Source organism: Scatophagus argus, chromosome 9 (assembly GCF_020382885.2).
Source record: "Scatophagus argus isolate fScaArg1 chromosome 9, fScaArg1.pri, whole genome shotgun sequence".
Lineage (NCBI taxonomy): Eukaryota > Metazoa > Chordata > Actinopteri > Scatophagidae > Scatophagus > Scatophagus argus.
Genome location: NC_058501.1, coordinates 20,848,237 through 20,863,163, shown reverse-complemented (window position 1 = coordinate 20,863,163; position 14,927 = coordinate 20,848,237). Strand labels below are relative to the sequence as shown.

The following is a 14,927-nucleotide window of genomic DNA, read 5'->3' as shown; positions in this document are numbered from 1 at the left end:
AGGAGCACACTGATGATGATGAGGCCCAACTATGAACCAAATAAAAAGCTAAAAGTATGTCTAAATCTAATGCTAGCATTAACCTCGACAGACACGTTTCAAACAGACGTTTTTTCCCAAGCTCGACCAAAAGGAGAGAACATCTGAGGTGAAAACACTGGAGGACTGACAACATTTCATGAACAGCAAGTCAACTTAACAGCATAAATTAATCAGAATGATTTTATTGCTTTCATGTAAGTGAAGTGATGATCTTAAAAAAAAAAAAAAGAAGGTAAGCGTCTATGGCTTTGCCCGCTGCTTCTCGGTCAGGTTAAGAAGCGTCTGGCCACAGCAGTGTGTGTGTGTGTGTGTGTGTGTGTGTGTGTGCACATGCAGCGTACTGTTCAGGGGACGACAGTGTAGGGCTGATAGGGCAGCATCTTTTGTCGTTCGTTGATGGCGTAAATCCATGCGGGTTTGACAAAGTTGAGATTGCTGTTCTCCATCAGTGCCTGTGAAGGAAGTGAGAGTGAGCATCACAAATGGACACAATGGACGAGGTATAACCCCTTTGAAAGCTGAAGGCCTGGATTGTGTAACCAGAACCGCTAATTCAGATGCTAACACGGCCCTCGAATGACTGAAAACCAATTATGATCCAAAATTTGAAACGCATTCAAAAGGCTCTCAGTCTCAGCATTGCTGCATTTTCACTGATAAGGCTCGAACACTCGGGTTCCCAATTTGCTTCATTGCTTTTATTTGATTATACCTTGCAAAGTGATAAGTGCTTCCTACTTGAAAGAAAGTCTCGGTGCTGCTAGCGTTTGGCTTTTTTGTTTGTTTGTTTTTTACCCTGTGTTTTGCTTATTTTTCAGCTGTGTACTTTGTATAACTGGGCATCGATTTTCCTCATGCAATTACCTTCACAGAGCTGTCTTGTTTTGTCTTGTCTGTATTGTATTGGAAAAATAAAAGCACACATGCACACGTGCTCAAACCCACACACAGGTTTGTAGCGTCTCTAAGCTCGGGTCAGACATCATAGTTTTGGATGCCGAAGAAATGAAACAGCAAATCAACTCACGTCTTCAAAGGAGTCGTGCCACCCTTCACTGGTCACCACAAAGTGCACCTTCTCGGTCATGTAGTCCTCAATCACTCTGGAGTGAAGACAGTATTGTGTTTCTATGCAAACATTTAACTGCAGAGAATTGTCTTTTGTGGTTTATCTTTTTCACTGTGAATTCCCACGGCCACCCATTTCTCACCCATTAAAGGCAACGATGTATCTCAACAGAAGGCGCCTCTCGTTGTTTGGGAATTTACCGTAGAGGAAGAAGTGTTTTCCTTTCAAGAAGTCTGAAAGAAATCAGAAAATTGGAAAAGAGAGGCGCAGTTGATGACTACATGATGTATAGCAGGAGTAAATAAAGGTGCTGTTTTGATAAAGCGCAGCAAAGAAAACAGAGGTATAAACAGGACACAGTTTGTGTTGTTGTTTGTGTTCCTGAACAGCAGAAAGCTGTCCTGTTGCTTTCCGTCTGGAGGGAGGACATCTGCTCCTGTGACAGGAACGGGACACACATGAAGGGAGACAGGAGGACACAGAGACACGACCCAACAGAAAAGGACCTGGTAGTTCAGGGATGGGATGGTCCTGTTCAGCCTCAGCGTCTGTGTTTTCATCTGTCGATCCCCCATACGGATCCTCCTCCTCCTCTTTGACCATCTTCCCCTCTGCTGCCGCTTTCTTCTGCTTGCTCTCATTCTCCACCCTACAGCAAGGACACAAAAAGGACTCGTCAGATCGCGTGTGCTGTGTGGTCCCACGCCCATCTCTCAAAAGAAGACTTGTCACCTTGGCGCAACGGGGCTAATGAATTAATTATTATTAATGAACTAAAGCCAACTCGACTGCACTGTTTTAAGTCTCTGTATTCGAGGGCATTAGCGACGAGTCTAACGTGAATTTTGAAAAGTGTTGCTGTTACTGGCTCATCATAGCAAAATATAACCTCCAACAAGTCCAGTGCAAGTGCAGAAGAAGTTCTTTAAAGAGAGTACATCCAACTTACTAAGTGCAACATTTCAGCGTGAACACACCTCTAACAACCAGTCCCTCTGCAAGTTGGTGATCATCTCTTTTATTTCAGAGCTTTTTCAGAGATTATTTTGTAATGGAAAACCAGTTCTAAAACTAGACTGACTCATTATCAAGGCCAGTATATGGTATTTTCAAATTATCAATATCAGTACTTTTTTTGTCTGATTGCTGATAAACTGAATTAATTGAAAAATGTGCTTCTTTGGCTCCAGTGCAGCATCAGCTCTCTGGTCTCACTCAACATCCTGCACACAAACACCATATTGGTGACATGGGTAACCCCTATCAAAACCCAACAATCTCAATCTGCAATCAGCCCATCCAAAAATATAGGGAGCAGCATGTCACCAGAGTAACCACCAACTGCCTTGCAAAGACGTCCTTCTGCTCTTCAGTAACTCCTGAACCACAAATACGTCCAACATCAGTGTCTGCCTCTCGCCGATTTTCACGCAGGAACCAACGTGTGCCGACTGACAGACATTAGCTAATGTTAGCGCTCGTTCAAGTCGATCTCTTCCAGACCAGGACTGGGTTAGTTAAACATTGTGATTTTGTTTTTCTCCTTTAGCTTGTTTTCATGAAACAGAGCTGATTAAACCCACATCATCATCTGGCTTCACACACCTCTCACATTGCATGTAGTGGTTTCTTCTGCTGCTGATGAAAGTTAGGAAAGTTTAAAGTTTAAAGCACAAAAGAAGCTACATGAAAGAGTTTTGTGAGGACCCTCTAACCAACCGTTTTGCAAATAAATGAACATGAATGAAAAGAATTCATTGACGTTACCGTGTGATTATTACGTCTAAGGTAGTCTCAAGTCAAAGTAGAATTACTGATGTTAGACTCGATTGATGGTTCTTTCATCAGTGCAGCAACAAGAGAACAGAGGTAAAGTAATCAACTGGTAAGGACACGCAAGAACAAACTCGCTCACGTCGATATTACGATTGCTTTTTACCTCAGCAGCTCGTCCTCTGTGTCCACAGCAGATTCGTCATCATCACCTCCTGTGAAATGAAGTGTTTATTTGTCAATAGGGTAAAACTGACCTTAAAAACAGACATGTTTGCTTAATTAACTCCTAGAACTGGCTTTGCACCTTAATTTATGAAAATCAAAGAGACCCAATCTGCTTTACATTTCAGGCCATTTTGGTGAGAGTTTAACCTTGCTTTCATACAGCAGGTGAGTCCACACTGATGTGAAACATATCAGCAGTTCAAAAGGATGTAACCTTGTTGGCGACACTTGCCATTAGCATACAATCCAGTGCTGCCAAGGGAGGGGAAAAAAAAGGAGAAGAGGTTCTAATTAAAATGCCGTCTCGCTGTGTGTATTTCCCGGGTCAGTGTTTGTTGTGTCTCCTCACTAATGCAGGCCAACACTTTACTTCTGGCCCTGCATTAACATAGAAATGAAAATCATGCACAAGTCCCTTCACGGTGATTACGTCTTGCCTCCATTCTCGCTTCTCCCTCAAACAGCGTCTACAGACTCGGCGGTGTTGTCAGCTCATCCATTTCCAAGTGCTTCATAAAGGTGATCCCTTTTGTCTAATCTCTGGGCTCTCACATCACATCCCCCCCAGCCACCACAATTCCCTCAGTCCTCTTCAGCTCTAGTGCTACCCTCCCTCCCTCTTTACTTATTTGAACAAATAGAATGAATCATTTCCCATGAGTCACAGACAGTTCCAATTCAGCCTCTGGATCTATGCGATACAGATAAGTGAGTAAGCAATTAAATATATAAATGTTTTTATTTATCTTCTGCTTTAATTACCAGATGTAACTAATTTAATTGGACTGGGAACGTTTTGGTTTGTTGTTTCCTCCTGTGTAACTGAGAAATGCCGTTTTCCTGTCTCTCTTAAACTCGCTCTTGTTGTGTTTGTGGAGGCTGAAGCTGAGGCAGTGAAGAGGTAAAGTGTCATCTGTTTCCATTTGAAAATGGAATAGAGCAAAAATAAAAACAGAAAATGCTAAGCCCTGCTTTTTAGACACAAGCAAAGGAGAAATTAATGAAGAATACATGTTTTCTGCTACAGACAGACTAATATGCAGATGGTGTACTGAGGCGATGGAGTATGTGTCAAGAGGCTGGTCAGTGAGGATAATATGCTACAGGAGTAGTAAAAAAGAGAAAAAGAAATACTTCAGTTTAGCCCTGGTGAGGTGAGACAGTCAGATGAAGCTGTGTGTATCCATCCGTACACTGTATGGACAAAGGTATTGGGACACACCTCTATTACTGAACTCAGGTGTGGTATGGGGCTATTGTTCAGGGGTTGTACAAGGTCCTTCACGTCCAGTGAAGGGAAATCTTAATGCTTCAGCATACCAAGACATTTTGGACAATGCTATGCTTCCAACTTTGTGGCAACAGTTTGTTGAAGGCCCTTTTCTATTCCAGCATGACTGTGCCCCAGTGCACAAAGCAAAGCTCCATAAAGACATGGTTGGATGAGTTTGGTGTGGAAGAACTTGACTGGCCCACACAGAGTCCTGACCTCAACCCCATCCAACACCTTTGGGATGAACTGGAACGGAGATTGTGAGCCAGGACTTTTGGTCCAACATCTGTGTCTGACCTCACAAATGCTCTGCTGCATGAAACTTCCACAGAAACACTCCAACATGTTGTGGAAAGTCTTCCCAGAAGAGTGGAAGCTGGTATGGCTGCAAAGCTGCATATTATTTTCGGGTCTGAACTCGTTCCTCGGGACCTCGGGATGTTACTTGTGCATCAGCTTGTATATCACACAAAAGTGCGCTGAAACAAATAAGCAGTCCTATCTGACCAAGAAGAAAATGTCTGTTTTAACCTTTAACACAGAGGAGAATTTAATTTTCTTTTTTTCTGTGTTTGTTCCTTTCCACTCGCACTGTATCCGGACTCTAAGTGCCTCTGTGGCCTTGGCTGTCGTTCTTCCATTTCCTCTATTTCACCTTTTCAGTGAGCCAACTCCCCACTTCTTCCACAGTCATTACACCCTGCCTGCCTCTTTCAGGTGAACCTCAGCTACAAGTCAATTGAAAAAACAAAATTAAAGACCGTGTAAGGCTGTCACCTTGGAGATACTTTTCAAAAAACAAAATAAATAAATAAATAATGTGCTTTCTCTTTTATCCCAACAATAGCTTCTCTAGTGCACAAATAAAGAAAGAAATACGGAGTCATCGAAGTGGCAATTCTGATGTTGATGTCTGATGAATTTTAAACAAAAACATCAAGTATCAAGTAAACATCAAGTAAACATCATTTTTCCACCCCCAGTGTGAATTCAAGGGATAAAAGTATTTTGATGCAGACCTGGTTCATCCACATCAGTGGAGCCAGCATACTTATCATCTTCATTCCTCTTTTCTGGTGTCTTTTTGGGAGTCGCTCGTCTCTCCTGCTTCTGTGGAGTCTGAAGGACAGCACAGACAGAGCGTTAAAACTGACTTTTTTCATTAGATTGTTTGTTTGTTTTTTTTTTAATAGAATTGCTTAGGCAAAGGCAAACTTACCTTCGTGTTCATTTCCTCTTCGCTCTGGTCGTCCACTTCCATTTCACTCTCCGAGCTCGACTCTGCTCCATCCATCAAATACCTGAAGGGAGACAAGACGCGGGTAAACAAATGTGCCAGCATGATTAAAGGCCAGAGGAAAAAGAACATCTGCACAATATATCTTGCTTCCAATCAGCTTTACTTGTTCAAGGTTTCAAAACCATGGAGGGCCTCTGTCAGGCAATAGTGGGATGAAAGCAAGTTTCAGAGTGAAGGTAATATTTTTCACCAGACATTCAATGTTTTGATGTTTAAAACATAACCAACGCCTGTATATTAAATCCTTTCGATTTTCCATGCTGGGAGACAAGTCCAATCTACTGCAGGGGGACATGAAACCTTGTCTCTAAACCAAACCCCACAATATCCCAGTCGAGGTCAACCAATAGCGGATTTTCAAAGGCTGATATCACTCCTTACCTCCTAACTGTTGGACTGAACATCTGTGTTAATTAATTCATATTCGTTTCATTCATCTGAAACGGAACAGGGTCTGCTTCAACCAAAATGCTTGTCAGATAGACAAAAAGCATCTGACAGACTCTCATCTTACTTAGGAGTCACTTGTTCTTCGGGCCATTGCTGAAGCAAATTTAATTGATGTTTTAATGTGTTTAAACCCTAACAAAAAGAGGCTGCAAAAAGATAATTAAACCATAAAATAAATCCTTAAGAAAAAAAAAAAAAAGACAAAAGAGGTATAAAAAAATCCATTAAATCAGTGATGTCCTCTGCAAAGGTTAAGAGAGCGTGGAGAGGGGAAAAAAAGGCAGATGTTCCAATTAATTCAAGAGAGTACAAATAAGAGAAGTGATAAGAATGCAGGAAATGGATGGGATGAAAGGAAATACTCCTTCCTTCCTGCCTACACACACACACACACTGAGGGTATGGTGAGGATGTGACATTTCTTCCCATCCAATCCTTATATTCCCTCAAGCCACAATAAAGTCACTTAGACATTATCAGTAGGGTTGAAATACCAGCGTTAAGGTGAAATCATTTCCGCTCACACGACAGCGAGACATTTCACCGACCTCTGCTTACTTGTTTCATAAAACTCAGTGACCAGGAAATTGGAAAAATGGAAAAAGGACTCTGCGGCAAGAGGAGCAAAGCAGAAGCTGTTGATTATGAGAATTAAATGGCGTCACCTCAAAAGCAACAAGCGCAAACTATTTTCCAGTTTCTCTTGGGATGTTGCAGCGGCACCTCAGCTGCAGTGAGAGATTTGTTCACTTATTCAGATCCATTACATTGGGATGCTGTAGAGCCGCTTAAGTGTTTCCTGCTCTCTTCTATTTATGTCTGTCTCTGGATGCTCAATGATTTAATAATGACTATGGAGGCAGGATTTCTGTGCTTCTTAGCCAACATCTCTCGAACATGTACAGTATGTATGCCTGTCAGGAGCTGAATGAAGCTGTCCATTTTTACCTCCAGATGCCCAGCAGCAAAGTGTTCATGTGCACGATGGAGCAACAGTTTCAGCGTGACAGTGTGCGTATTTGTTTGGGCACTTGTCATCATCAAAGTAAGTGGTCCCTTTAATTACCCATAGCAGATGCAGCTTTTAAATAAAGGATACATCATCAAAGCTGCACACTCCAAGAGCTGCACAATAGCAGTGCTGGGCAGGGGAATGGATTATTCTGACAACAAGGGGGGGGGTCAGGGGTGAGGGATCCTCAGCACCATCAGAAACTGACTGAAAAAAGAGAGCACGAGGGGGGAATGACGACACAGGCTGCAGCGGACTTCTCGTTTCAACGCACTTTCTGAGAATCTCACAGTGAGGATCTGAGGATCACATTTGATAAAACCACAGCATCGTGTGCCCGTCAGCAGTATTTATTTAAAACACTGTCCACATCGCCCTCCATCTCTCTCTGTATGGCTCATATGCGCTCTGTGCCTGTCCAGTATAATCCGATCGAAACGTTACTCTGACCACATTCATTTCTGCCTTTGAAGAGAAACGCACAAACATTGATTTCTGTGCACCGGGTCTTGTCACCAGATTTATCCTGCTGGAAGTGGTTGCCAATTATCTCTTTGCTGACAGTCACATCAGAATAACTAATTACATGCAAAGGGAGACACACTGATAACAGCTTGGTGACTGCTCCCATTGTGTGTGTGTCGATCAACTAAGGCTGCACTTTGACCTTTGTTTTTTTTTTTTTTGAAAAGATTATTGACTGAAATGCCAATAACTAGAATTGTCAATCATCCATGCAGGCACACAATCGATCAATTGCAAGTTTTCAAATCCTTCACTGATGCAGCCTCTGCTCGTCATCCTTGACGTCATCACTCTCTAATCACTGAACTGAATGTTGTAACTTTGCTGGATTCAAATTAGCACCACTTTAACACACATTAACTTGGGCTTCTTCATTTATTTATTTATTTATTTTTTTAGATAAGTTTCACTGATTATATTTTTAGGTTGTTAAGGGTTAAAATCGGTTTGAACGGCAGGTTGTTTTTAAAAGTGCACTGAACAAAATGGGATTCAACTGAAGCACTTTTGAGACTTTTGAACACGTTTCCTTGCTAACATGTTACCCACCACAACACCAGTTCTGCATACCGCAGACTGTAAAGAAAGCAACGCGTATGAAAGAATTCCTTAAATGATGACGCAAAGCTTCACACAGTGAGCTATTCTTCCTAAATCTGGATCTTCCATTGCCCAAGATGAGCGTTATGTTCTACATTATTCAACATACACAGATTCGTGTGGAGCGATGACAGAAGACCTTGATGTTGTGAAAGCTCCCCCTGTAATGAGGCATATAATTAGAGAGCTGCTGGAACTGGCTGGGTTGAATTTGTGATCACAGCAGGCATCAGCTGCTCAAGGTTACAATGTTCTCCATAGCAAGTGGGCATCACTGCTGTGAGAGGTGTATTTTTGGACGCTTCAATCAGTGCGAGTGCTGTGCACAGATTGTACTCACGTAGAGTTACAGACGTGGATTAAGAGAAAGTATTAATCAGACGTAGATATAAACGCTGGACACACGTTCCTCACTAAAACCAGGCTGGCACTCTGCGGAAGTGTACTTTAAACAAGGCACCAAATCCCATTCCAGCTGTCCCTCTGACCGAGCCTGAGCCCAGGCCTCACTACAGGCATCACGACAGTATATAATCACATGACCAGAAAAATCACATCTTTATGTTAGTTTGTTTTGTATTTCACCTTCTCTTACCTTTTATAGGAAATCTTCTGTTTCCTCTTATGGCAGTCGATTACCCATTCCTTCCGCACGATGATGCCCCCAGCTGATTTCACCTGGCTGTACTTGGGGGTGTTAGCGAAGGCACAGCTGGAGATTAATGGGCCGAAAGAGACGTGTACACACACACACACACACACACACACACACACACACACACACACACACACACACACACACACACACACACACACACACACACACACACACACAAAGTTACATCACTGAGGAGAAGCTGACAAGGACAGTAGTTGGCCATGACAGCAGGAATCAAGGTGCAATCAAAGTGAAATACTGAGGACGCTAACAGAGCTGTTACACAATCATGTAATCTGTTTCAATGATCAAAATCAACTACAGATAAAAATCTCATGACAGAACAACTCACAGAACAGTTAAGAAAGCACCACTGGAAAGCATGCTGGCACTTTGGATCAACAAATCTGACTTGGTCATCTAAAATATGATTTGCCGTGATCATATTTATTTGTCCATATCGCATAAAGGTCCCTCAACTCAATGCCAAATATTTTATGATCTGCTGGGTCCAGCAATGAAATATGTGATGCTACTTTTGTATTTTTTACTACAACTGAGAGTGATTTTCTTCAAAGAAACCAGTTTTATCTACTACAATGAAGTCTGCGTTCACGTCATCTTTCTTAAATCTTAACTACTAACATTCTACAGTTTCACTGTGTTATTGATCTTTTGGCTTATCAGCAGCTCTTTTGCATTTGCTCCCCATTTATCTCATCACTTTCTTTCTGACTTTCATTTACCACCAGAGGACTTAGTTTCACTGAAACTGAAGCGCACAGTGTCCTTTGCAGCAAAGTGATGAGGTGGGAATATAAAAATCTGAGTTTGGTAAAGTTGGTGTGATTTTCTGTGAAAACTGGCAAAAATAAAAATGAAGGCAGTCAAGTCCACTAACTAAACAACTCTGTCAGTTCAATCAGAGTGGATTTTCGTGCATGAAAAGCACAAACACGTCCATCAGACTCTGATGTGTATTCTAAACAAGCTGCAGTCCTCACATGCTTCCTCACTGCCTCCTGCTTGGTACTTACATGAGGTGTGTGGAGTCGGGGGTCCAGTCAGGTCGGTATTTGGCTCCCATGTCCAAAGCCTTTTCCCTCAGCTCCCCTCTGAAGGGGTTTTGGAAGCCACTGAGGACGAACACCACCCCCTCCATGATCTGTTTGAACGGGACCTGCTGCACGCTGTGGGAGTTGGCCTTCTGTTGTTTGGGTTTTGGTTCGGGTTTGGATGGGCTCTGCCGCTTCTTGTCGGCAGACTTCTGTGCTGGAGAAGCTGGGGGGTCAATTTGTGAAAGTCAAGAAAGTTTTCTGGGTGAAGGAGTAACCTGTTTGCACTACAGCGAGCGTTACCTTTCGCGGTGCTGGGGCTCGGCGTGCTGGTTGGACTCGGCTTGTGTTTAGGGGTCACAGCTTTGCCCTCAGGTGAGCCAGCCGAGCTTATTTTCTTTGAGGGTGGAGGGCCAGAGGCAGACTGCCGCTCTTTGCTGAACTCAAATTTTCTTTTTGCCGGTGGCTGTGAGGAAACAATTAATGTATGCAAATTAAAAATGGCAATTTCTTTTTTTCAGAAAGGGAAAAATAATTTGCGCCCGTATGTTTAGAGGGAGTGAAAATAAGGTAGACTGTCACAAACTGTCCATGCTTCCATTGCACTCAATACACAAAGGATATCTCGAAAAGGAAATTGTACATTTAATAACCTCTTTTATTGTGGCCACAGTCAAAATGCAAGAATTCTGCAAGCCATCAAAAAGAAAAAGGGGAGAGAAACAATCACGGCAGAAAATTGGAAGCAGGACTTCACATCTTTATGGACTTAGCTCTGATGCACAGACACGTCTTTGTGCAGCTCACCCAAACTGCACTCAATATGTTTATTTTCTTTTCCTTTGCAAAAGTCAAAGTGACATGCGGCTGATATTGACAGTGTTATTCCCCTGTGTGAGAGGCTCCTCCTGGTTTCTCCTCACAGAGTTACGGTGATGTATATTTACCCGAGCCAGGCGTTATTGTGTTTCAAGCTGTTTTTTTAAAGTCGATGAAAGCCACAAATGTATCTGCTGCCAACAAAACTCTTCCATTAAATAAAGATTATTTTATCAGAAAACACTGGAGGACATACGTTACTTTTCATTAAAATGTTGACTGTTTTGGTAAAGTGGTTAAAAGTCTCAATAACCACAGAAACCATCCTACAAAAAACTATATTGTCTTTTCTATGTATTCTCATATCTTTCCCGTCTGACTGTATGAGGCAAAAAAGCAACTGCCGATTCAGAAGAAAGCAGTTTCCCGGCTGTCCTTCGGTGAACAACATGATGGGGATGTTTAGTACCTGAGGTGAAGCGGAGCTGGAGGAGGACGCTTGGCCTGATGAGCCACCAGTCTGCAGGGCAGCAGCAGCGTAACTCAGCTTTTGACTCTGAGGAGACACTAAAGGGAGAAACGTGTAGAAAGCTTGTGAGGGAGCAAAGTAACTCAGTAATTAAGAAACTGTCTCTCCCCAGCAGCTTTAAATAAAGCATAATTAATGACGTGTTTAATTATTCAAAGCGATAAGGACTTTATTCTTAAAAGGAGGTGTAACAGTTTGATTGGGTTTCAGCAAATTTGCAAATCTGAATAAGCGGATTTACCTTTGGGTGAGGTGCTGGACTTTGCTGCACTGTCCCGACTGAAGAAGAGACTGCCAGGCGGAAGGCTGGGCCCCGATGAAGGAGACTCATCCTTCACCCTGAACTGCCCCAGCTTTGTCAGTTTCTGACAGGAGGGAAGTATGAGAGGTTTTAGTGCCAAAAGAGAAGACAGAGGGACTGGCTGAAGTGCATTTTCACTTTACAGAACAAAAAGGTTTCAACTTGACAAATGATTTCATAGCCAGAAAGTTTTGTGGTTCGCTGGATATGTTGAGGTGCTACATATGAACGCAGAATTTCAGATTTTGTAATCCCCTTTTCTTGCTAGGTCAGATAAAACTGATTTTACAGGTTTTGTTTTGGTTTCTAAACTCATTTTTAGGTAGAATCACTCAGAAGTTTTTCACTCAGAAGATTCTCACTCAGAATCTAGATTTACAGTTTCTGGAGAGACCCACATGTTGGTCAAAGTGATACCACATTTCATTAGCTCAGTGTCAGAAGTGTAAATCACTTTGCAAATTATTCATACGCACTTATCTCGATAAGAATTACAGTACCAGAGGGACGAGGCAGGAAAGGGCAGACAGCACGACGTGTGTTCCTCTTAATAATTATATTTGGTATCATTACTCAGCCCGAGTGAGCAACATTCTCATGGTCTCAAGTGAAAAGATTAAGAGGCTATCTTCTATCAGCACACCCTGACGATTTGAGAACAAGACTTACGGGTGAAGTTGTTGGAGGAGGATCGTTCTTGTCAGGCGGCGAATGAAACTTAACAAAGGACAGTCCATATGCTATGTTCTACGAAGCACACACAAACACATATCACATTTATTCTTCATAAGTAACTGGTGTACACTTTCTTTTCAGAGAAGTACCCTTTAATTCATTAATTATATTAACTGACAACATCAGCATCTACAGAGTAATGCAGTGCAACTGTGCCACATGGTAACAGTGGTATTATGATAAACCTAAATGCAAATGCTTTACCTCTGGATTTTATGGACTCTATTTGAAATAACAGGGCGCTTACCTTGCTGTATGGCTGACTACACACAATCTTCACTTTGTCCCACTTCTCTTGCGCTGTGCTCTTCTGAAGCTGGTTGGGTCCAAAGAAACGCACTCGGTTCATATTGGTGCCATTCCGGCTCTCCGTGGGGGACATGAAGGAAGATGTAACCAAAAGAACCTAAAATAAAGAAAGTTTGACATCACAGAGTGAGAAAAAAAATCTACTGACATCTTAATAGATTGGTATTTACTAATTACGGTAATTAGAAGGACCTGATATATTTTGAACCGAGTTTGATCTGCTATAATACCTCATAATCCTGGTCTCTGACAGCTGAAGAATTCCCCACCAACACCTCGATGAAAGCCGACCCTTCATTTCCAATATCGATGCTGTGTACCTGCTCCTCCTTCTCGAACTGAGAGAAAAGGAAAACAGCACAGAAATAACGTCAAAAGATCTCAAGGCAGAGATGCAAGAAGCGCTTATTAGCATGTCTGTGCCGGTGGAACACATGCATACACATGAGGGGATTAGACCAACTGGTCCTTACTGATAACAATACTTTGTTATATCTGATCAAAATGACAAGGTGTGTTACTGTTTTCAAAACACAAAACAAAATGTTGTAAAGTTGCCAGTGCCACATATGGTACATAATCTACAAGCAGTAAGACGTCTGACATGTAAAATCTAACCAAGAGATACGCCTAAAGTGTCTTCAACATATTTTGTAAAATCCAGTATTTAAGTCTCAGGCAAGACATGAAGAGAGACAAACACAAGCACAATATGTTCTTGCCACCCCAACTTAGTTAAAAGCCTTGTAGTCAGCATTTTGAACAATGAACCACTGACTTCCGCCTAATCCATGAAGTACAAAGACAAACGCCAACCGTTTTATTACAATATTTAGTGGTCAAAAAAAGGGAATTGAATCATAGTCAAATGAGTATTTAAGTTGGGGAAGGTCACAACTGTAAGACAAGGCAGACAAGGGGGTTCCCAAAAGGACAAAAATACATCATCAAAGGGGAAGCGGGAGTGGACGTCAACGTTTTCACCAAGTCGTGTACCATGTTTACAAATTGTTTCGGAGGTTACAGACTTCATGACTGCACGACCCTGATGAACCTAATCATCAAAAGGAAACCTGGACTCAGAACTTTCGTTTCCTTTAGCAGAAAAACACCCCCAAAAGGAAAGTTATTAGGTTTAAATTCACTGGATTGTAATACAACGTTTGATCCCCAGCAACAGCAATCTGAGGGCCAGGGTTTGATTTGGATGAAGCTGACTGGATGACCAGGTTTTAGGGGTAACCCAAATTAATTTCACATCAAATAGGAGAAAACAACACGTTATGTAACCACTGCTGACTCACACACTTTTGCAAAACAAACAAACAAAAAAAACATACCTGCAGAATGACTGATGTCTGCTTCTCCCCGGGTCTTGCTGCTTTCCACTTTCTGTAGGTGTCAGAGCTCAGCAGGTTGTCTGCCTTGTGAGTCTGTTTTGCATCGTGTCAAATGAGAGAAAAGAAGGCTCACGTTTGGCTGAATGCTCAAAAAAAACCCCTCTTCATGTCAGGAGATGAATGGGAGCACGAACTTCTATACAAATTAAACAAATTAACTCACATTGTCCTCGGTGCTGCAAGACACGACGTGTTTGAGTTTGATTTCTGGCATGTTGTTGTTGATTCTTGTCAGGTTGAAGACAGATTAGCTAATTAAATAACCAGCGTGAAGGGAATAAACCAAGCCGAGGCTTGCTTTGCCTCTTAACGTTACCGATTACGGTTAACTGTACATAAAGCATACACAGTGTCCTTTCATTGACGGAAAATTTAGATTCGAAAAGTTCGGCAAATTAAGTTTATTGCTTAGCGTCAGACAGACCGTTGGCTAACGTGATAGCATGCTAGTAAACAATAGGCAGAGTGAACTTTTCCCGATTAGCCTGATGATTTTAACACAACGTAAGGGCTGTTACACATGAACTTTTCAACTGTTCTGTATCTGACACAAGGTCACTTACTTTACCATTACATTAACCATCAGAAAACACATAGTAATGCTTGTAATTTTAAACTAAATGTGTACGGCAGCGAACTCATTTTCCCACCAAAAGCCAGATGCAAGTCGTGCTGTGACGCAATTTCCGGCTAACAGCGGCTCCACCCAATGAGGGCTTTCTTTCTTCTTCTGCAATTAAATAATCGCATCATCAAAACGTTATCGCCACCAAACGTTCAAAAATATGTAAACTCTGAGTGATTTCAAGAATAGCATAAAATATTTCAATATAATTTTAAATATGACAA

At 41.9% G+C, this 14,927-nt stretch overlaps 2 protein-coding genes across 3 annotated transcripts in view; both read right to left on the bottom strand.

The window, feature by feature from the left end:
- The window catches only part of drd2l (dopamine receptor D2 like), a 22,121-nt gene extending 21,629 nt beyond the window's left edge, over positions 1 to 492 (bottom strand). Inside the window, exon 1 of the mRNA XM_046398975.1 lies at positions 384 to 492. The gene's annotated coding sequence lies outside the window, so the exon portion shown is untranslated. The remainder of the gene's footprint in view (positions 1 to 383) is intronic.
- xrcc1 (X-ray repair complementing defective repair in Chinese hamster cells 1) lies at positions 235 to 14,845 on the bottom strand. 2 transcript variants are annotated; one of them, XM_046398970.1, is made up of 18 exons: positions 14,642 to 14,845; positions 14,242 to 14,305; positions 14,019 to 14,111; positions 12,909 to 13,016; positions 12,617 to 12,775; positions 12,304 to 12,381; positions 11,575 to 11,698; positions 11,274 to 11,371; positions 10,289 to 10,451; positions 9,968 to 10,211; positions 8,868 to 8,984; positions 5,605 to 5,686; positions 5,405 to 5,504; positions 3,051 to 3,099; positions 1,618 to 1,760; positions 1,254 to 1,344; positions 1,070 to 1,145; positions 235 to 494 (listed from the first exon to the last, which is right to left on the bottom strand). In XM_046398970.1, exons 1-18 carry the CDS (start codon positions 14,671 to 14,673, stop codon positions 387 to 389), a joined length of 1,929 nt encoding a protein of 642 aa, XP_046254926.1. In that variant the 5' UTR covers positions 14,674 to 14,845; the 3' UTR covers positions 235 to 386. The 2 variants fall into 2 exon arrangements, with proteins under 2 accessions (XP_046254926.1, XP_046254927.1); XM_046398971.1 differs by having other exon boundaries at positions 14,729 to 14,816.
- Positions 14,846 to 14,927: the final 82 nt, after the last annotated feature.